Source organism: Sander lucioperca, chromosome 16, assembly GCF_008315115.2.
Source record: "Sander lucioperca isolate FBNREF2018 chromosome 16, SLUC_FBN_1.2, whole genome shotgun sequence".
Classification (NCBI taxonomy): domain Eukaryota; kingdom Metazoa; phylum Chordata; class Actinopteri; order Perciformes; family Percidae; genus Sander; species Sander lucioperca.
Genome location: NC_050188.1, coordinates 15283783 through 15306595, shown reverse-complemented (window position 1 = coordinate 15306595; position 22813 = coordinate 15283783). Strand labels below are relative to the sequence as shown.

The following is a 22813-nucleotide window of genomic DNA, read 5'->3' as shown; positions in this document are numbered from 1 at the left end:
GAGGTACTTGAACTCCTCTACAATGTCAAGTTCCATGCCCCCAGGAACACATTGGACCGCTCCAGTTTTATGGTTTTTTTTGTGAAAATCATAGCAACAGTTTTCTTTTTGTTCAATAATAGGCAGGATTTAAACAGCCAATGCTGTATATTCTCCAGTGCTAATGTAAGGATGGATGATGCTTCCTGTGTGCTTTTAGCAGGTGGAAAAATAACCGCATCATCAGTCTACATTTGAAAATGAACTTTTTGACAAATGCTTGGCAAATCATTTATATATACAGAGAACAGTACTGGTCCCAAAATAGAGCCTTGTGGGACCCCTGCTGAACATTCAAGGTAAGACGACTTAGTGCCACCAACACTCACAGATTGTCTTCTGTTGGACAAGTAAGATTGAAACCAAACTAGCGCATTCTCCGCAAAGTTGAAGTGAGTCAGTTTAGACAGAAGGGCTCGATGATCTACTGTATCGAACGCCTTCTTTAAATCCAAAAAGACTGCACCAACACAGGTGGTTTTATCAAGCAAGGATTTCACTGTCTCTATGAAGACACAATTTGCCGTCTCTGTAGAGTGGTACTGGTGAAACCCAAATTGCATGGGATGCAGGGAGGATGCTGATGGGGCGATAATTTCAAATGTTTGTTTTGTCTCCTGATTTAAAAATTGGTGAGACTATAGCCACCTTCCATCCTGATGGAACAAGTGCCATTTTAATTGATAGATTTATCAGATGTGTTATCGGGCATACCAGCACGTCTTTGTGTATTTTTTAAAAATGTGTGTCAAGGCCATACGCATCTTTGGCCTTTGAGGATTTCATAGACATAATAATGTTAACCACTTCCAGATCTGAAAAGTTATCATCCCTTAAATCATATATACGTCTATAAATTGTGTGCAAGGTTGAAGCTGTAGGCTAGTAAATGCTCTGTTTGTGGTTTACTTCCTGTATTTGGGTTGGACCACGTTCTCACCAGAAATGAACCTGAAGGGTCTGAGTAAAAGGTTACCAACCACAGATCAAAGCAATGAATCTGCTGAGTAAAAGGTTATTATTACAGGGACATAATAGAAACTTTGATAACAAAGACTCATGTTGTTTACCTGTAATGACGACCATAAAAACTGATTTGTTTTGCAAGCCGACGGATCGCAATACTATATTACATGGGGATAGATTTCATCCCAGGCCTTTGGTCAAAAGTCTTCCAATCAGTTAGTTTCACCGTGTTCGTAGAATATGCAGCAACAATACATCTTACTCAACACAGGCTGTAGACTTGACAAAAAGATTTCTCAATAGAGGCTATAAACAAGACTGGGTTGATTCGGCCAAAAAACGTTTTTGATCAGACAACAAAAGAGGAGTGTCTTCGATCAAAAAAGCGCCCTAAAGATCCAAATAAGTCCCCTTTATGCTGCATAAAATATTCCCCACTTGTGTCAGAATCTGTCTACAAATATTGGCACATTATTGATTCAGACCCTAAACTTTTTTCCCAAAAAACCTAAGCTTGTTTTTAAGCGTGACCCTAACTTAAGAGATCGCTTAGTTAAAAATGATATATGTCCCACAACCCACAATGTTTTTTCTTAGTATGCCAGATGGTAACTATAAATGTGGTAGTTGCGCCCAGTGCTTGTACACGCATAAATGCAAAAGCTTTAATCATTCACACACTGGCAAGACAACATCCATTCACGGTGCCATTACATGTAGCACCACATATGTTATTTATCTAATTCACTGCCCATGTGGTTTAGCATATGTGGGTAAAACAGGGAGAGCGATACGGACCATAATTAGTGAACACAGAAGCACCATTAGAACAGGGGATGAGCGCAGCCCTGTAGCGGCCCATTTTAAACTAGCCGGGCATAATGTCAGTGCCCTCAGATACATTGGGGTGGAGCGGGTCAACAAACCACCTAGAGGGGGAGACCAATATTAAAGGCTCCTCCAACGGGAAACCTTTTGGATTCATTATTTAAATACAATGTCTCCCCATGGTCTTAATGATGAATTTGATATAAAACCATTCTTATAAAAAAGTTTTGTAAAAAATAGTTTGTTTCTGTAAGTACTATATTGCAGGAGATTTCATGAATGTGTGGGGTGATGTTCTTTAATTGTTTGGGGTAGCATTATATATATGGAACTGTTTCTTCCACTGAATGTTTTTTCTTTTTTTTCCGTTTTTGTGCATAGTAATATCATGTACTTTTTTGGATATGTTGCATTTTAAAAAGGGCCTTTTTGAGATGTATAGGTTTGTTAAAACCCTGTATGAAAATGTTCTCTCAATTGAGTCATGAGTGGGGCTTTTGGGCCTTTCAGACCTAATCAGACTAATTGAAGCAACATGGTAGATCAGCTGAATGTAAGGCCTACATATATCCCTTCATCAAATATGTTCACCATTTGCCTGTAGGGTCGAAACGAGATGCATTTATATTAAATATGGGAGTTTAAAGCAGTGTCGCGGACATTACATTTTTCACTTTAAGTACTTTTCATTTGTCCTGCACCTGCCAGAAGGTGGGATGTGCAAACAATTACTTTTATAAATGTTTCCCTGTAATGAACCGTGCTCTCTGTGTGCTTTGCCACTTTAGGACCAGACACTGAGAGACATCCTCCAGCCGTCCAAAGGAAGACTTTCAGGGCTGCAGCACTCTGTCTGGCAGTGCTCTGCTTTCTGATGATGACTGCAATCATCCACTTATCCGTACACTGTAAGATAAAATACACTTCAAAACTACTGAGCCACAAATACTGAACCAATACACCATGGTGTACTTAAATCAGCTTCAGGCTCTAAAGGAAAGGTTCGGGTTTTTACTGACATGCCATATAAATGCTGAAATAGTTATTAGTTGCTGTAATTATTCCTACTGTCCATATCACCTGTTAAGCGATCCTTTCCTAGCATAATTCCAATGTAAGAAATAGGGGGGCAAAGACCAACACTTGACTACCAGGATGTTTCCTTTCTACCACCACTCAGCAAGGAAACACTGTCAGTGGAAACATGAAGAGAGACAATTGTATTAAAGACATATTGAGTTTGGGAAAGTCAGACTAGTGAGACCTCATGCAAGCTTTGGCTCATTTCTGCACACAAAAATGACTGTCGTTTTATGTCCCAAATATTTTTCTTTAATTTGAAGCAGAATGATTTGGTGTTATTGGTCTTTTTTTAACTTTGTTCTGCGTTTCATATTCATCTTTCAGTCACTTTGCTGCAGACCAGATACGAACAACTGAAAGGTAAGAAAGTCTTTCAAATAACCATAACACAGAGGATCCAACTTCACACTACATATTAAGCATGAATAATCTTATGATGTCTTCCTTGTATCTATTGCTGTTCATCTCAAGACATCTCCGTCAACTACAGCCAGTTACAGAGCAGTTACGAAACACTGAGTGTAAATCACAGTCAGTTACAGGACGAAGTAAAGTTTAAAACCAGTAAAGTCCTGTATTATACACATTTACATCATAGATCTTGATTATGTAGTTACCGTTGATTATAACTGTTTCATGCTGTTGAACTGTTTCACTGATGATGTGAATATTTCTATAAGAGACGGTCACTTACAAATGAGATATAAAACCTGAGTGAAAATTCAAATGATTAAGATAGTAAACATCCTGAAAGTGAAACGTAACAGAGAAAGGAAAGTTCTTTAACTAAATAGTTAAAACTCCAAGTCTTATCATTTTGACCCATGAATGATGTAAAATATTTCTTTGAACGTTGTTGTTGTTTGACATTAAGAGAAGTGCTGTTCTGATGGATGGACGAGATTTGGACGCTGTTGTTACTTTAAATCTAAAGAGGAGAAGACTTGGAAGGGAAGCAGAGCTGACTGTCAGCAGAGAGGAGCAGATCTGGTCGTCATAAACAATGCAGAGGAACAGGTAAGTGTGTTTGTTTTTGAGTGAGTGATTTTAGAGAGAAAGAAATTTAATGAAAATATGTAAATATACATAATGTCAATTTGAAATCTTTGGAAAATGCCCTTGAAATGTTGTTGTTGTTGTTGAAATTTCCTTTTTAAAATGCATTCTGATGAAATTAAATGTTATTTGTCTTATGAGTACAAAATGTGCACTTCCTCATGTGTTCTCTGTTTCTCTGCTGATTATAAATGTCTTTCTTCACTTTCCTCCATTACTAATGTGTGTTTACTGTCATGCTGTTGGGTCCAGTCCTCAGTGTGTGGTGTACCGAGGGATCCCTCTTGTGTTTGTTGTGGCTGATGAAGTCACAAGATGACTTTACTACAACAGAAATGCTGAACTGTGAACAGAGAAATGATTGTTGTCTCTTGTCAACTACTAGAAGTTTGTCTCTGAGCTGAGTAAGGGTGGAGAGTCCTGGATTGGTCTACAGAATATAGTGAGACAAGGAGAATGGAAATGGAAATGGGTGGACGGATCACCGCTGACAGAAACGTGAGACATTTTAAAGTTGTTTTTGTTTTCATCACAATTCCATCATGGTCACTGTTTGTCACTAAAATAATTGTTTTACATTGAAATATGCTGAGTTGGTAGGTTTCCAGAGAGAGAGAGAGAGAGAGAGAGAGAGAGAGAGAGAGACCTAGCCTGAGTGGACCATAAGTGATGATTGAGAGGGATTACTTTTGTACTAGTCTATAAATAGTTTTTAGGGAAATGCTGCATAGTAGATATTTAAGAAAACATGAGAACAAAGCTAAGTATGAGCATCAGTCCCATGGATTAGGTAGTATTAGTAGTAGTATCACTAATATTAGTAGTAGTAACCCTTAAATGACTGAAAACAGATATTTGGGAGCACTGAATTTCATTATTTTATTAGCAGTTACAGATTACATTGATTTACAAAACTGAATTTTAAATGAGTTATTAAAATAATGACATTAAACAACAGATAATATAAATATTTAAAGTGAATTTCAACAGTTTACTTCAAATTAATAACAATCAGGAGTTTCAGCTGTTTGATAAAAGAACAGAATTGTATTTGTCTGACAGATTCTGGGCATCAGGACTGCCTCGCTCTAATGGCGGTTACTGGTCTGCTGCAAAATGCTGCGATCAACAAGGAAAATGGACACAAAGTAGAAACAATGAAACGAAGAACGGGATCTGTGAGAAAAAGATGATCTGAACTCTTTGATGACAGAGAGGTGTGTAGTGTTGGGATCAGCTTTGTTAAATCAGACCAATTCTTTAAGATTTGCTCAGCTGTTTATTCTGTGTTGCTAAATAACCTGGATTACATATTGTTCCTCTGCCCTTCATAGTACACAATCTGGTTAGAAGTCAATTTTACTTACTCTGTAGTCCTACAGGATTATTATAATGAAAGTAGGGCTGTCAAACGATTCCATTTTCTTAATCGCGATTAATTGTTGAATTTCTATAGTTAATCGCAATTAATCGCATGTTTTATCACATTATTAAAATTCTATTATTTTGCATTTCAGAACTGTTTTTAAGTACATATTAATAATGGAAAGCAATTCTTACCAGTGTATCTTGATTGGGAATCAAATGAATGCAAAGAAAAGTGACTTTATGAACTTGATTTTAAGATTTGTATTTGTTTACATTTACACACATTTGAATCTAGAGTCAATATTAGGGTTGGGTATTGTTTGGTTTGGATACCGGTGCTATAACAAAAATAATTTCCCCCTGGGATTATTAAAGTATTTCTGATTCTGATTCTGATTCTAGAGCAGTACTTTTAAAATGGTACCGGTGTCTTAACGGTGCCTGAACTGATACTTTTTAAGAAACAGTTGGCAACATTAAAGAATGGCTTGTTTATTGCTAAGGCCATATCGTCAAAATTAAATGTTTAATAATAATGTAATCACTATAACAATAACTTATTTCACTAGTAAATAGCTGTTGAATGACAAAAACCAGATGGGAAAACGGCATTTAACAACAACTTTGAATGCACCACGAGGCTGTAAATTACCAGTTTCATTGAACGCACCGTCTGTGTTTTTCCGACAACGGCAGCTGCAGACTGCTACATCCTGGTGTTGAATCCTCTACAGTGAAATACAGTCACACTTTACACCGTTTAGCGTTAGCTGTCAGCATTGTAACCGTGTTTAATCCAGCTACCAGCTAGCGGTAGGCTAACGTTAGCTGCTGTCGAGTATAGTGTTAACAAGCGTCACGTGCAGCGATGTTTCTGTTGCCTGTAACGTCTGTTTCAGAGCATCAGAGAGAAGTGCAGGCATAGCAGTGGCACCAGAATGAGGCACCGAAATCCGCGTTGCTATTCCTGCAGCAGCAGGATGTGTTACGAGGAAGTACGGCAAAATAGTAGCCTGTTAGGCACAACGCAAAGCCGAGTGAAGGGAAAATAAATTAATAAATGACGGCATGCGATTAATACGATTAAAAAAAATTAACGCATTATGCTCGACCCTTAATCACATCACGATTAACGCGTTAATGCTGACAGCCCTAAATGAAAGCAAATAAAAATATGGATTAGCATGTTGCCTTTACTTTGGTTTACTTATAGTTGTTTATAACATTTGTAATCAGTTAGTTAGAAGTTGTTCCTGTGTTTCCTTTGATAAACCAGCAGTCAGCTGCTGATTTCCAGCTGCCAGAGAGAATCTTCCCCAGGAGAGTTAAACATGCATTAAGGTTCATGTTATATCTCTTGACCAGAGGTCATGTCCTGTAACTAGGGCTGGCTACCGTTCACATTTTAAATGGTACCTGAAATTCAGTGTCTGGGTTAAAGGTTCCTTTTTTCTGTACTTCGCCTTTGTAATAACAAAAAAATTATTTCAGTAGTAAAATAATTCCAAACCTATTTATCCTTTTTACTTAGAACATTTTACACTCCACACTAAATAAACCCCTCCCTCTCCCCTCCCAAACCCGTCCCTACAACCTATTTAATCAAATTATTATTTACATCTTATACTGCACTGTAACTTTTGTATTCTTGTATTGGTATGTTATTCTATTTTGCCTGTTTTTATTTTCTATCTCTTTCATGAAAGTTTTTAATTGCTCTTTAATGTTTTATGTAAAGCGTTTTAAATTGTCTTGTGGGCTGAAATGTGCTATAGAAATAAAGTTGCCTTGTCATAAACCCTCCAGCCTGTCAGTCTGTCACCAGGGCATAGAGAACGCTGTTGTGCCTGTCTGTCTAAGAAGGAGTGTAACATTACCGATTTATGGCCTCTAAAAGTAGAATGGGAGCCAGAGCCTTTAGCTATCAGGCTCCTCTCCTGTGGAACCAGCTCCCAGTCTGGGTTCAGGAGGCAGACACCGTCTCCACATTTCAGAGTAAACTTAAAACTCTCCTCTTTGATGAAGCTTATAGTTAAGGAGTGAGGAGTGGCAGCGTTCACCTAGTCTGGTGGGGGAGGGTGTATAGCCTCCTCTTCACTGCTTCTCTTCATAGTCGTCTGATTCATCTACCTACCCTTGTAGGGCTGGCTCAGGTTTACTTTGGACCAGCTCTTAGTTATGCTGCTATAGGTCTAGATTGCTGGGGGACTTCCTTTGACACACTGATCTTTTTTCTCTTTCCATCTGCGTGCATTCATGTCCCAGAAATGCTTGTCACTAACTTATCTGCGGGGAGCTTATTTCCCGGAATCCTTATGTTTTCTGGCCTCGCAGTTTTACTTGGATTGTGGTGGTACCTAAATCAGCTGCCACCGTGGTTCTGCTCAACGCCCTGCTGTGCCCTACTATGCCCACAACACCCAGCTACGACCCAATATGCCCTGATATGCCCTATGCCCTGCAACGCACCGCTACGCCCTGAACTGCTACAACTGTTATTTCTAGTCATAGCTCCACTATCTCTATTGTTACTATATATAATTATACTTATAACTGCCACTGTTCATCATTGCAACTGCTGTAATTATGAATCATATTTCTCTATATCTGTATTTCTGTATCAGTGTCTCTGTGTCCAAACCAGCAGCTAAAGATGCTGCCCACAACGAGCCTGGGTCTGTCTGAGGTTTCTGCCTAAAAGGAAGTTTTTCCGCGCCACTGTTGTACCAAATGCTTGCTCTTGGAAGAGAACTTGTTGGGTCTTTGTATATTATAGAGTGTGGTCTAGACCTACTCCATCTGTAAATTGTCCTGAGATAACTCTTGTTACTATAACGGCTCATTATATTGCAGCAAGTGTTGTCTTTGTGAAGTCTTAAAAAATGTAACCACACTTGAGACCGCGTCATCTGCATTTACGTGACTCACTGCAACTTCAACAAGCTGCAGAGGCGACATATTTTGATCCGTGTTTACTGCAGCTCTCTGTGTTTGTGTCAGAACTGAGCCTCACGCTCTCTGTAAAACATGTAGAGAGGACTAAGAAGATCACACTTCAGTACGCAATTTCAGGTTGAAATTTGGCAATGATTGATTATACCTGAATTGGTCCTAGGTAGTACCGGCCTATTCTGGTTGGTACCTTACAAAATACTGAGTTCAGTACCCAACCCTACCCTAAACCCACAGATAATGTTGGCTTTACCGTGATAAGAATATTTCTCCAAATCTTAACCAAGATCTCATTTACACTCCTCATTTCAAGTGTCTTATATCTGGATTAAATCCAGATGAAATACTTTTGTAAACACCTCGCCACATACTGTATATGAGTCTCTGTTAGCCACGTCACTAATCTGATTGCGGTCAGTCAGTTTTCCAGAGCTACATGCTAATCAGAGTCAGTACTACTCCAGTCCAGATGGTGGTGGTAATGCACCTGAAGCTGTAACTGACAAAAAGAGCCACAAGAGAAATAATTTTAGGATCATTTACAACAACACATCAGCTAACTAGTCATTAACACACACATGCGTAAACTATTACACATGGAAGACTTGCATCATTGGTCACTCATCTCTTCATCTTTTTTCTGTGCTCCTCTACTCTGTTATGCATCTATGATCTGCTCTCTGTGTGTTACTAGCTGTGCATGTAGCAGAGCTTATTCTTTATTCCATCCAGCTGAACTTCAGGTAATTATCACAGACCCTGGTTGTGTGTCAGTAAAGAAGATGGTCTATCACGTGTTTTGTTTGTTTCACTCAAACATTCAACTTCACACCTACTTCACTTCCTCTAACAGACAGAACAAAAATAAGTGTCCGGTCCAACAACAGTTCCTGTGTCAGAGAGGTGTGAATGCAGCTATTTACATATGTTTATTTCCTCAATTTTACAATCAGGAAGAAACAGCTTCACTTTACTTTAAGATACTTTTATAAAGTTCATCTGAAGGGTTTGATAATTCAAATTCCCAAACGACTGAATGTTGCAATGTGAGTCATATTTTAAGTTAAGTGGGACTTTTTGTCTAACAGTAACAAATGTATTACGATGTGCATCTGTATTAGTGGCTTGTGCTGCAGCCACTTCCTGTGTTAAAGGAGTGACCAACTTAAAGACAGACAGTGACACAGAGAATACGTTCAGTTCAGTTTTTAGTTTGTCAAGATGTCTGCAGATACTGTCGCTGCTCCACGTTTGAGCCTGAATGTGAGATATGAAAGAAACGTCCAAGAGAACAGCAGAGAGGAAGAGGAGAGTCAGGTGGAGATCTTAGAGGATGAAGAGCATCACGCTGATCTCGGGCCACAAAGAGCCAGTAAGTCTGAAATGATGATTGTTGTAAAAGGGGAAGTTCATGACAGTTTATATGTGGCTTTATAATATTTCACAATTAATCAATCAATCCACCATTAGTCACCATTACCTCTGGGTCATTATCAGGTGTCTTGGTGCTGTAATCTGATGCCTCGTGAGTCATTCTTATTGTTCAAACTTCAAACATAATAAAACATGTTCTGGATGTATTTTGTCTCTGTAGGACCACACACTCAAAACAACCCTGCAGCCAACAACAGAAGGTGTTTCAGAGCTACTGCAGTGACTCTGGGAGGGTTTTATCTTCTGATATTGGCTGGACTCTTCATTCGCTGTGAGTACTTTGTTTTAATACAAACTGTCATATCTTAAAGGGGACATGTCATAAAAACATACTTTTCCTGTTCTTATATACATTTGGGTATCTGGAGTGCCTACTAACCCACCAACTGTGAAATAAGACAACTCAGTCAGTTTTTTATGGGCTGTCTAGATGAGGAAACATGCGATTCAACAAGCTATTCACATTTGACTTCCCTTCCTCAGTCACAGTCAGGCTCATTAGAATATACTTCCCCTGTCTGAGTATCTCCGCCCACGGCTTAACAACTACCTTTTGCATAGCTGTGGCATATTTTTTAAATAAGCCAATCAGAGCAGACTGGGCTTTTACAGGAGGGATCTTAAAGAGACAGGCGCTAAAGCAGAGGTTGTGGTTCTTGTTCACACTTCATGCTTCAGTTAAGAGGTCAGTGATCCTCTATTTACTATTTACAACACCTCAACATATACGGCAAGATAAAGGACAGACGCACCAAATAACTACATTCCAGTTTGAAATAATGGGTGATATTTCATTATGCATTGGTTATTAGCGTTGAGCCGGATACTCGGCTGAAACGAGTATCCGGTACGGATAAAGCACTTTTGCCGAGTACGAGTATTATACGAGTAATACGAGTCAATATCTGTGCTCGGATTGAATAGAAATCCTCATTGGGTAGTTGACTGTGTCTGCGTTCTGTGATAGGCTAGTCGTCACAGCGCCCCTCCCCTACACACATACAGATGTATTGTGTTGCTGTGTCCCTGCTCTGCTCACTCACACAGAACAACTCTCTCTCTCTCTCTGTCTCTCCCTCAGTCACTCAGGTTCACGGATCTTTTCTGTTAACGTTGAGGGTTTCTTCAGCTTCAGGTTTGTTTTTTACTTCGGTTTGTAGTACTTACTTATTTTTTATATTTTTATTTATAGTTCTGGTAAACATGGGGTTTGTTCAGACGTGGTGCTTGGTAGAATGCGACTCGCGTTGCGTCTCTGTCTGTCAGAGATTTTTTTTCTTTTTTAAACCGTCAGCTGGCTCTTAACAGCGTCGGACTATTTGATCCGTAGAACACAGTCCCCTCCGCCCCCTCTCTCTCTTTCTCTCTCTCTCTCTCTCTCTCTCTGTCTCTCTCTTACTCACTCACACACACTCACACTCACACACACACACACATACCTGGTGTGGAAATAAAAAAAATAAAAAAGAACAAAAAAAAAAAAAAAAAAAATCACACTGATCATAAAAAAATTAAAAGTTAAAAAAAGAAAGTTATGTTGAGTATGAAAACTCTTGTTCATTACATTTTACTTCATAATTGCAACCGCATGTGTTGTATTCATTGTTGCAAAACTTGTTCTGTATATAGTTTGTTTGTTATCGTGATCAAAACCATTGATCTGAAGCTCAATGCTGATGCTGTCATGTAAATAGTTTTCTAATCAGCAATAAATATAACAATTTCTGATCAACCCATATCAATTGCATGCTTAAAATAACATACCGGTTAAAGCCCCACCCATTTCAAGACAACCCGACCCACGTCCGGGTTAAATCCCGCCCACTTCCGGGTTAGGCCCCGCCCAGTCCGAGTACAGATACAGATACAGATAATTCATATGGTTAACAGATACAGATACAGATACAGATAATGCTGTACTCGCTCATCCCTATTGGTTATATAACTTAATTCTGTCTTTAGTTTAAAGCAGAATGATTTGGTGTTGTTGGTCTGTTTCTTATTTTGTTGTGGTTTTCACCAGATATTTATTTAGTCGATTTTCCCTTTCATAGTTTCAAATTCTTAATTTACATTATTTTTTACCTTTCTTTATGTCACTGTTGTTATTTCTGTCCTCAATAAAGGCTCACCTTATGTTATATTTCAGTCACTTTGCTGCAGACCAGATACGACCAACTGAGCAACAACAACAGTCAGTTACAGGAGAAGGAAAGCAGCTGAATAACAGATGCGAAGGTGAGAAAAGTTTAAAACCAGTAAACTCCTGTATTATACACATTTACATCATAGACCTTGATTGTGTAGTTACCGTTGATTATAACTGTTTCATGCTGTTGAACTGTTTCACTGATGATGTAAATATTTCTGATAGAGACGGTCACTTACAAATGAGATATAAAACCTGAGTTGAAATTCAAATTATTTACAGAGTAAACATCCTGAAACAAGGAAAGAAAGATATTTAACTAAATAGTTAAAACTCCAAGTCTTATCAATTTGACACTGAATGATGTGAAATCTGTCTTTAAAAGTTGTTTGACATTAAGAGAAGTGCTGTCCTGATGGATGGACGAGATCTGGACGCAGTTGTTACTTTAAATCTAAAGACAAAGACAAGTTGTTCCTGTGTTTCCTTTGATAAACCTGCAGTCAGCTGCTGATTTCCAGCTGCCAGAGAGAAGCTTCCCCAGGAGAGTTAAACATGCATTAAGGTTCATGTTATATCTCTTGACCAGAGTTCATGTCTTGTAACTAGACATCCATTTTATATAGAACATTTTACACTCCACACAAAATAAAACCCCACCATCTCCCCTCCCAAACCCGTCCCTACAACCTTTTTAATCAAATTATTATTTACATCTTATACTGCACTGTAACTTGTATTCTTGTATTTGTATCTTCTTCTATTTCAAGGCAAGGCAACTTTATTTATATAGCACATTTCAGCACAGGGCAACTCAAGGTGCTTTACCTAAAACATTAAACATTAAAAAGCAAAGAGCAAAATAGGAAATTAAAAAAATAAATAAAAATATTGACGAAAACAAATATAATACAAGATAAAATACAAGAATAGAATTAACAGTTCAATATAAAAATTAAGAATAGGCAACATCAAAAAGAAAGGTCTTCAGCCTTAATTTAAAAGAAGTGAGAGTCGCGGCTGACCTGCAGCTTTCTGGAAGTTTTCTCCAAATATATGGAGCATAAAAACTGAACGCTGCTTCCCCCTGTTTAGTTCTGACTCCGGGGACAACAAGCAGACCTGTCCCAGATGGCCTGAGAGGTCTGGGTGGTTCATACTGTAGTAGCAGACCAGAAATGTATTTTGGCCCTAAGCCATTAGGGATTTATAAACCTGCAGAAGTATTTTAAAATCAATTCTTTGAGGCACAGGAAGCCAGTGTAAAGACTTCAGAACTGGAGTTATGTGATCCACTTTCTTGGTCTTAGTTAAAACTCGGGCAGCAGCATTCTGAATCAGCTGCAGCTGTCTAATTGATTTTTTAGGGAGACCTGTAAAGACAACGTTACGATAGTCAAGTCTACTAAAGATAAAAGCATGGACAAGTTTTTCCAAGTCCTGCTGCGACATAAGTCCTTTAACCCTTGAGATATGTTTAAAATGGTAATAGGCTGATGTTGTTATTGTCTTAATGTGGCTGTTGAAATTCAGGTCTGGGTCCATGACTACACCTAGATTTTTGGCTTTGTCTGTTGTTTTCAACATTGCCGCATGAAGCTGAGCGCTGACCTTTAATCGTTCGTCCTTTGCTCCAAAAACTAACACCTCAGTTTTTCCTTCATTTAATTTAAGTAAATTTTGGCACATCCAGTTGTTGATTTGTTCAATGCACCTAGTTAGTTTTCGGTATTGGGCTATAGTCTCCTGGTGTTAAAGTTATATAAAGTTGTGTATCGTTGGCATAGCTATGGTGACTTATTTTATTGTTTACCATAATCTGAGCCAGTGGAAGCATGTAGATGTTGAACAGAAGAGGTCCCAGAACTGAGCCTTGGGGAACACCACACGTCATGTTTGTATGCTCAGATACATAGTTGCCTATAGACACAAAGTAATCTCTATTCTTTAGGTAGGATTCAAATCAGTTAAGAATTGAGCCAGAAAGGCCAACCCAGGTTTTCAAATGTTCTAGTAATATGTTATGGTCAACCGTGTCGAATGCAGAACTGAGATCAAGCAACACCAAGACTGAGGTTTTGCCACTATCTGTGTTTAAGTGGATGTCATTAAAGACTTTAACAAGAGCTGTCTCAGTGCTGTGGTGTGGTCGAAAACCAGACTGGAAGGCATCAAAACTGTTGTTTACTGACAAGAAATAGGTGAGTTGTTGAAAAAACGCTTTTTCAATGATTTTACTTAAAAATGGAAGGTTTGATATCGGCCTATAGTTGCTCATTAGTGATGTGTCTAGATTGTTCTTTTTTAAGAGTGGCTTGATGACTGCAGGTTTTAGGGCCTGTGGGACGCATTTACAATCTGTAGAACATCTGAAGCCAAACAACTCAAAACACCTTTGAAAATGTCTGTTGGTAGAACATCAAGACAACAGGAGGAGGTTTTTAGTTGTTTCAGAATGTCTTCCAGGTTGTTGTGGCTAATCTTATGAAATTGTGTCATATTGGGACCTGTTTTTCCTGGACACTGTGGTAACATAGGCCCTGTGCCTGATATGGAGGCACTAGTTTGTCTAATTTTCTGAATTTTATCTGTGAAGATGATGGCAAATTCATTGCAGGCCTTGGTGAATAAAAAAATCTGATTTTAGCCTGTTTTTATTTTCTATCTCTTTCATGAAAGTTTTAAATTGCTCTTTAATGTTTTATGTAAAGTGCTTTGAATTGTCTGGTTGCTAAAATGTGCTATAGAAATAAAGTTGCCTTGCCCTACAACCTCCAGCCTGTCAGTCTGTCTCCAGGGCATAGAGAAAGCTGTTTTGCCCACCTGTCTAAGAGGGAGTGTAACATTAACCTCACTATGATCTCTAAAAGTAGAGCCTTAAAGGGGAACTATGCATTTTTTTAGCTTACCTTAACTGAACACCTTCGGAGTCATTGGAATGGTTATATGACTTTTTTTGGGTTGAATGGTGGTGGTCTCGCTTCCCCCTAGCGCCTGTGAGGGGAGAAACCACCCTTGCAACTTTTGGCCGGCAAGGAAGTATCGCGTGATACCAGGTCTGGCGACGTAAGTAATTGCTTTAGGCACTGTACACATACACGCCCCCATCCAGGAACCGGCTAGTAGCAATGGAGTTTTTCACACTATCGTCAAGGCTGAGCCGGCAAAAAAGAAGAAAGAATGCTTTCCTAGCAGAAAGCTAGGCTAGCATTGTCGGAGGAACAGAGAAAGAGGAAACGGCAGACTGACTGAGCGAGTTTTTACACAGTGTTGCCAAATATCTATTTCAAAGCTGTAGGGGGAGTTCTATAGAGAAACCTGTGAGCAAAAAGCGAGTAAACAGCGAAGAAATTGCCAAAACTGCATAGCACCCCTTTAAGCTATCAGGCTCCTCTCCTGTGGAACCAGCTCGCAGTCCGGGTTCAGGAGGCAGACACTGTCTCCACATCTAAGAGTAAACTTAAAACTCTCCTCTTTGATAAAGCTTATAGTTAAGGAGTGAGGAGTCGCAGCAATCGCCTAGTCCGGCAGGGGAGTTTGTAAAGCTGCAGACAGGGCACCCCTCCTCTTCACTGCTTCTCTTTATAGTCGTCTGATTCATCTACCTACCCTTGTAGGGCTGGCTCAGGTTTACTTTGGACCAGCTCTTAGTTATGCTGCTATAGGTCTAGATTGCTGGGGGACTTCCTTTGAAACACTGATCTTCTTTCTCATTCCATCTGTGTGCATTCATGTCCCAAAAATGCTTGTCACTAACTTATCTCTGGGGAGCTTATTTCCCGGAGTCCTTAGGTTTTGTGGTCTCGCACTTTTACTTGGATTGGGATGGCACCTAAATCACAGTTGCAGCTGCCGCCATGGTCCTGCTCGACGCCCTGCTGTGCCCTACTACACCCACAACGTCCCACTATGCCCTACTACTCTGTACTATGCCCAGCAACACACTGCTATACCCTACTACGCCCTACTATGACCTGCAACGCACCGCTATGCCCAGCTATGCCCTGAACTGCTACAACTGTTATTTCTAGTCATAGCTCCACTATCTTTATTGTTACTTTAACTGCCACTGTTCATCATTGCAACTGCTGTAATTATGAATCATATTTCTCTATATCTGTACATCTGTATCAGTATCTCTGTGTCCGAACCAGTAGCTAAAGATGCTGCCCACAACGAGCCTGGGTCTGTCTGAGGTTTCTACCTAAAAGGGAGTTTTTCCTCAACACTGTTGTACCAAATGCTTGCTCTTGGAGGAGAACTTGTTGGGTCTTTGTATATTATAGAGTGTGGTCTAGACCTACTCCATCTGTAAAGTGTTCTGAGATAACTCTTGTTACTATAACGGCTCGTCATTATATTATATTGCAGTGAGCGTTGTCTGTGTGGAGTTTTTAAAAGTGTAACCACACTTGCGACCGCGTCATCGGCATTTCCGTGACTCACTGCGACTTGAACAAGCTGCAGAGGCGACATATTTTGCTCCGTCTTTACTGCAGCTCCATGTGTTCGCGTCGGAGTTGAGCCTCGCGCTCTCTGTCAAACATGCAGAGAGGACTAAGAAGATCACGCTTAGGTACACAATATCAGGTTGAAATTTGGCACAGATTGATTTTACCTCAATTGGTCCTAGGTAGTTGGTCCTAGGCTTTTCTGTGATAATAATATTTCCCAAATCTTAACCAAGGTCTCATTTGCACTTGTCATTTCATGTGTCTTATATCTGGATTAAATCCAGATGCAACACTTTTGTAAACACCTTGACACATACTGTATATGAGTCTCTGTTAGCCACGTCACTAGTCTGATTGCAGTCAGTCAGTTTTCAAGAGCTACATGCAATCCAGAGTCAGTACTCCTCCAGTAGTGGTGGTAATGCACCTGAAGCTGTAACTGACAAAATGAGCCACAAGAGAAATAATTTTAGGTTCAGTTGCAACAACAACACTTCAGCTAACTAGCCATTAACACACACATATGCATAAACTATTACACATGGAAGACTTGCAACATTGGTCACTCATCTCTTCATCTTTTTTCTGTGCTCCTCTACTCTGATCTGATCTATGATCTGCTCTCTGTGTGTTACTAGCTGTGCATGTAGCAGAGCTTATTCTTTATTCCATCCAGCTGAACTTCAGGTAATTATCACAGACCCTGGTTGTGTGTCAGTAAAGAAGATGGTGTATCACGTGTTTTGTTTGTTTCACTCAAACATTAATATTCACAACTAAACTTCACTTCCTCTAACAGGCAGAACAAAAATAAGTGTCCGGTCCAACAACAGTTCCTGTGTCAGAGATGTGTGAATACAGCTATAAACAGATATGTTTACTTACCTCAATTTTACAGTCAAGAAGAAACAGCTTTACTTTACTTTAAGATACTTTTATAAAGTTTATCTGAAGGGTTTCATAATTCCAATTCCCAAACGACTGAATGCTGCAATTTGAGTCATATTTTATGTTAAGTAGGACTTTTCGTCTAAAAGTAACAAATGTATTAGGATGTGCATCAGTCTTAGTGGTTTGTGCTGCAACCACTTCCTGTGTTAAAGGAGTGACCATCTCAAAGACGGATAATACGTTCAGTTCAGTTTTTCAGTTTGTCAAGATGTCTGCAGATACTGTCGCTGCTCCACGTTTGAGCCTGAATGTGAGATATAACAGAAATGTCCAAGAGAACAGCGGAGAGGAAGAGGAGCGTCAGGTGGTGATCTTAGAGGATGAAGAGCATCACGCTGATCTCGGGCCACAAAGAGCCAGTAAGTCTGAAATGATGATTGTTGTAAAAGGGGAAGTTCATGACAGTTTATATGTGGCTTTATAATATTTCTCAATTAATCAATCAATCCACCATTAGTCACCATTACCTCTGGGTCATTATCAGGTGTCTTGGTGCTGTAATCTGATGCCTCGTGAGCCATTATTCTTATTGTTCAAACCTCAAACATAATAAAACATGTTCTAGATGTTTTTGTCTCTGTAGGACGACGCAATCCTGCAGCCAACAACAGAAGGTGTTTCCAATCTACTGCAGTGACTCTGGGAGGGTTTTATCTTCTGATATTGGCTGGACTCTTCATTCGCTGTGAGTATTTTGTTTTAACACAAACTGTCATATCTTAAAAGAGACATATCATAAAAACATACTTTTCCATTTCTTATATACATTTGGGTATTTGGAGTGCCTACCAACCAACGAACTGTGAGATAAGACAACTCAGTCAGTTTTTTGACATCTGCCTAGATTAGGAAAACATGTGATTCAACAAGCTATTCACATTAAACTTCCCTTCCTCTGTCACAGTCAGGCTCATTAGAATATACTTCCCCTGTCTGGGTATCTCCGCCCACGGCTTAACAACTACCTTTTGCATAGCTGCGGCATATTTTTTAAATAAGCCAATCAGAGCAGACTGGGCTTTTACAGGAGGGGTCTTAAAGAGACAGGCGCTAAAGCAGAGGTTGTGGTTCTCGTTCACACTTGATGCTTCAGTTAAGAATTCAATAATCCTCTATTTACTATTTACAACATCTCAACATTCCAGTTTGAAATAATGAGTAATGTTTCATTATGCACAGGATATATAACTTAATTCTGTCTTAGTTTAAAGCAGAATGATTTGGTGTTGTTGGTCTGTTTCTTATTTTGTTGTGGTTTTCACTGGATATTTATTTAGTCGATTTGCTATTTCATAGTTTCAAATTCTTATTTTACATTATTTTTTTAATTATTTTTTTCAATTAAGGCTCACCTTATCTTATATTTCAGTAATTTTGCTGCAGACCAGATACGACCAACTGAGCAACAACTACAGTCAGTTACAGGATGAAGTAAAGCAGCTGAAGAACAGAACTGAAGGTGAAAAAAGTTTAAAACCAGTAAACTCCTGTAATATACACATTTACATCATAGACCTTGATTGTGTAGTTACCGTTGATTATAACTGTTTCATGCTGTTGAACTGTTTCGCTGATGATGTGAATATTTTTGTTAGAGACGGTCACTTACAAATGAGATATAAAACCTGAGTTGATATTCAAATTGTTTACAGAATAACCATCCTGGAAGGGAAACGTAACAGAGGAAAGAAACTAAATAGTTAAAACTCCAAGTCTTATCACTTTGACACTGAATGATATGAAATCTGTCTTTTTAACTTGTTTGACATTAAGAGAAGTGCTGTTGTGATGGATGGACGAGATTTGGATGCAGTTGTTACTTTAAATCTAAAGAGAAGAAGACTTGGTCTGGAAGAAGAGCTGACTGTCAGCAGAGAGGAGCAGATCTGGTCATCATAAACAACAAAGAAGAACAGGTGGGTGTGTTTGTTTCTGAGTGAGTGATTCTAGAGAAAAATAAATTTAATGGAAATATTTAAATATACATAATGTGAATTTGAAATCTTTGGAAAATGCCCTTGAAATGTTTAATTTTGTTTTTTAAAATGTATTCTGAAGAAATGAAATCTCCATTACAAATATGTGTTTACTGTCATGCTGTTGGGTCCAGTCCTCAGTGTGTGGTGTACCGAGGGATCCCTTTTGTGTTTGTTGTGGCTGATGAAGTCACAAGATGACTTTACTACAACATAAATGCTGAACAGTGAACAGAGAAATGATTGTTGTCTCTCATCAACTTCTAGAAGTTTGTCACTGAGCTGAATAAGGATGGAGAGTCCTGGATTGGTCTACGGTATGTAGGGAAACAAGGAGGATGGAAATGGGAATGGGTGGACAAATCACCGCTGACAGAAACGTGAGACATTTTAAAGATTTTTTGTTTCCATCACAATTTCATCAAAGTCACTGTTTGTCACTAAAATGAGCATGTTTTATATTGAAAGATGCGTTGAGATGGTTGGGTTCCCTGGAGAGAGAGAGAGAGAGAGAGAGAGAGAGAGAGAGAGAGAGACAGTTTAAGATCGACGCAGTTGTCAATTTTACCGTCCAGTGCCCACGTCGTTTAAATAGCAAATGCACCTGCGCCTCATCTGTGTGGGTCTTACAGGGAGATGTGTTCAGGTGCATTCTGGGCGTGCTGGTCTTACAGGGAGATGTGTTCAGGTGCATTCTGGGCGTGCTGGTCTTACAGGGAGGTGTGTTAAGGTGCATTCTTGGCGTATTGCTATCTTGTGGCAGCGGAAAGTGATCGTGCCATTGACCAACACAAACCTGGTCTAAAGTCAATAACGCAGCATTTCATTGTTATTTTAACAGCACATTATTAAAATGTGCCTAGGCTCGTGAATAGCACACGCACACTATGCTTGTTACACTCACAGTAGTCTTGCTTTTGCCAGACCCTCCTCCAATGTGCACTGGAGGAGAGTCTGGCTAGTCCACATAGCTTTCGTGGATGGGAGCAAAACGTGCTCTGGTTTATTGGCATTTCTTTAAACCAATCACAATCGTCTTTGGCGGTGCCAAGAGCTGGAGAAAAGCCACCGTGCTGCTGCAAAATAGGCTCGGAAGGAACATGTTTTGGTGGAAGATGTGTACGTTCAAAAGTAGTTTTAGTTGTGCAACAGAAAACTCAGATTGGACAGATAGTCTAGTTAGCTGTCTGGATTTACCCTGCAGAGATCTGAGGAACAGGTAACCATAGTCCACAGAAATCCACAGGATGTTAGAACGCCAACTCAAAGGAAGCACAAGGCAACGGATATCTGGCCTAAATGAGTGAAATCCGGAGGATTTTACAGCAGCAACGGAGAAATCCCGGGAAGTGGAATGTCAAGGATATAGACTACACACACAGGGAGAGCAGCACACACACATGCAAAAGATTAAAAACAAAAATATCACGGTGCAAATCCTCCATCATAATAGCAATGTGCCAAGGTACAAACGCACCTGGCTTTTGAAGGGAATGGGAGATGATCTCTGATTGGTTTATTGCATGTAACACCCAAAACTACGGTGGCCGACAGGGGCAAACGCCCTGCAATTTAAGAAAACACATGCAAATAGACAAAACACAAGCAAATTAAGAAAACAACTTCATTAATTTGACAACACATGCACAGCGTTCAGCAAACACGCTGCAAATATAGAAACAATGCAAAAAGAAAAGCACACAAACCCCCAAAAAAGAAGCGATGCAAAAAGAAAAGCAGATATCCCCGAAAACAAATGCAACAAAAAAAAAAACGCTACATCCAGATTACACAACGGAAGTTCTCCAGGCCTCTAGATGGAGCGCTAAGTGGAACAGCTTGATTTGCCACCCCACGGAGAAAGAGAGAGAGAGAGAGAGAGAGAGAGAGAGAGAGAGAGAGAGAGAGAGACGTGACACGTTCAATCTCAGAACGGTGAAAATGGTGAAATGGTGTGCAACTGCTTTGAGATCATTGTAAATATTAAGTCTATGTTTGAGATATGTTTTCTCTCATTTTGGTGGGTATGTCTTGGCTCAGGTCACAGGGGATACTCACTCAGCAGAGACGTGTCTGTAAACTCGTGGTAATAAAACATTTAAAACTGCATCAGCATTTAACGTTGATGTTTGTTTAAGCCATATTACATGAGAGGGTTTAATTTCGAGGTCCGAAAGGCGCATCACTGAAGTGTAGGCCTCCTCAAGTGTAATATTGTGATTATACAACAACAGTTACCAACAAAATAAGTGATCAATCTGTATTCATATTGTGGAGAAATTTGCTCTTGAAATACAAAAAAACACAGACAAGATTTCTAGTCCCTCCCTGTTTAGTCAGCCAGCCAATTCGAGCTATAGCTTTGTAGAGACCGTGGGATTTATCAAACTGAATAAATCCTGCCCGCACATATAAACACAAAACTGCTTTGCTAACTCCATCGTGTTGTAACTAAGACATCTGCTGAAAAATTGGTTGTGTTGTGTGTATTTGGTTGTGCCGTATGTATTTGGTTGTGTTGTGTGTCTTTGGTTGTGTTGTGTGTATTTGGTTGTGTTGTGTGTATTTGGTTGTGTTGTGTGTATTTGGTTGTGCCGTGTGTATTTGGTTGTGTTGTGTGTATTTGGTTGTGTTGTGTGTATTTGGTTGTCCCGTGTGTTTTTGGTTGTGTTGTGTGTCTTTGGTTGTGTTGTGTGTATTTGGTTGTGTTGTGTGTCTTTGGTTGTGTTGTGTGTATTTGGTTGTGTTGTGTGTATTTGGTTGTGTTGTGTGTCTGTTGTTGTGCCGTGTGTATTTGGTTGTGCCGTGTGTATTTGGTTGTGTTGTGTGTATTTGGTTGTGCCGTTTGTATTTGGTTGTGTTGTGTGTATTTGGTTGTGCCGTGTGTATTTGGTTGTGTTGTGTGTATTTGGTTGTGCCGTGTGTATTTGGTTGTGTTGTGTGTATTTGGTTGTGCCGTGTGTATTTGGTTGTGTTGTATTTGGTTGTGCCGTGTGTATTTGGTTGTGTTGTGTGTATTTGGTTGTGCCGTGTGTATTTGGTTGTGCCGTGTGTATTTGGTTGTGTTGTGTGTATTTGGTTGTGTTGTGTGTCTTTGGTTGTGTTGTGTGTATTTGGTTGTGCCGTGTGTATTTGGTTGTGTTGTGTGTATTTGGTTGTGTTGTGTGTCTGTTGTTGTGCCGTGTGTATTTGGTTGTGCCGTGTGTATTTGGTTGTGTTGTGTGTATTTGGTTGTGTTGTGTGTATTTGGTTGTGTTGTGTGTATTTGGTTGTGTTGTGTGTATTTGGTTGTGTTGTGTGTATTTGGTTGTGTTGTGTGTATTTGGTTGTGTTGTGTGTATTTGGTTGTGCCGTGTGTATTTGGTTGTGCCGTGTGTATTTGGTTGTGCCGTGTGTATTTGGTTGTGTTGTGTGTCTTTGGTTGTGTTGTGTGTATTTGGTTGTGTTGTGTGTATTTGGTTGTGTTGTGTGTCTTTGGTTGTGTTGTGTGTATTTGGTTGTGTTGTGTGTCTTTGGTTGTGTTGTGTGTATTTGGTTGTGTTGTGTGTATTTGGTTG

General features: G+C 39.4%; 2 protein-coding genes across 3 annotated transcripts in view; both read left to right on the top strand.

Moving 5' to 3' along the window:
• Window positions 1-22813, top strand: part of LOC116062340 (C-type lectin domain family 4 member E-like) — a 57094-nt gene that overhangs the window by 13897 nt on the left and 20384 nt on the right. Inside the window, exons 5-7 of one of the 2 annotated variants that reach the window (XM_035993207.1) lie at window positions 18650-18739; window positions 19054-19196; window positions 19524-19636. In XM_035993207.1, the coding sequence (XP_035849100.1) occupies window positions 18650-18739; window positions 19054-19196; window positions 19524-19636 (346 nt within the window). Of the gene's footprint in view, window positions 1-4357; window positions 4471-18649; window positions 18740-19053; window positions 19197-19523; window positions 19637-22813 lie in introns of both variants that reach the window. The other variant, XM_035993208.1, reaches the window with a different exon arrangement.
• LOC118492948 (CD209 antigen-like protein A) overlaps window positions 17925-22813 on the top strand; it is a 219043-nt gene continuing 214154 nt past the window's right edge. The window contains exon 1 of the mRNA XM_035993214.1: window positions 17925-17965. The gene's annotated coding sequence lies outside the window, so the exon portion shown is untranslated. The remainder of the gene's footprint in view (window positions 17966-22813) is intronic.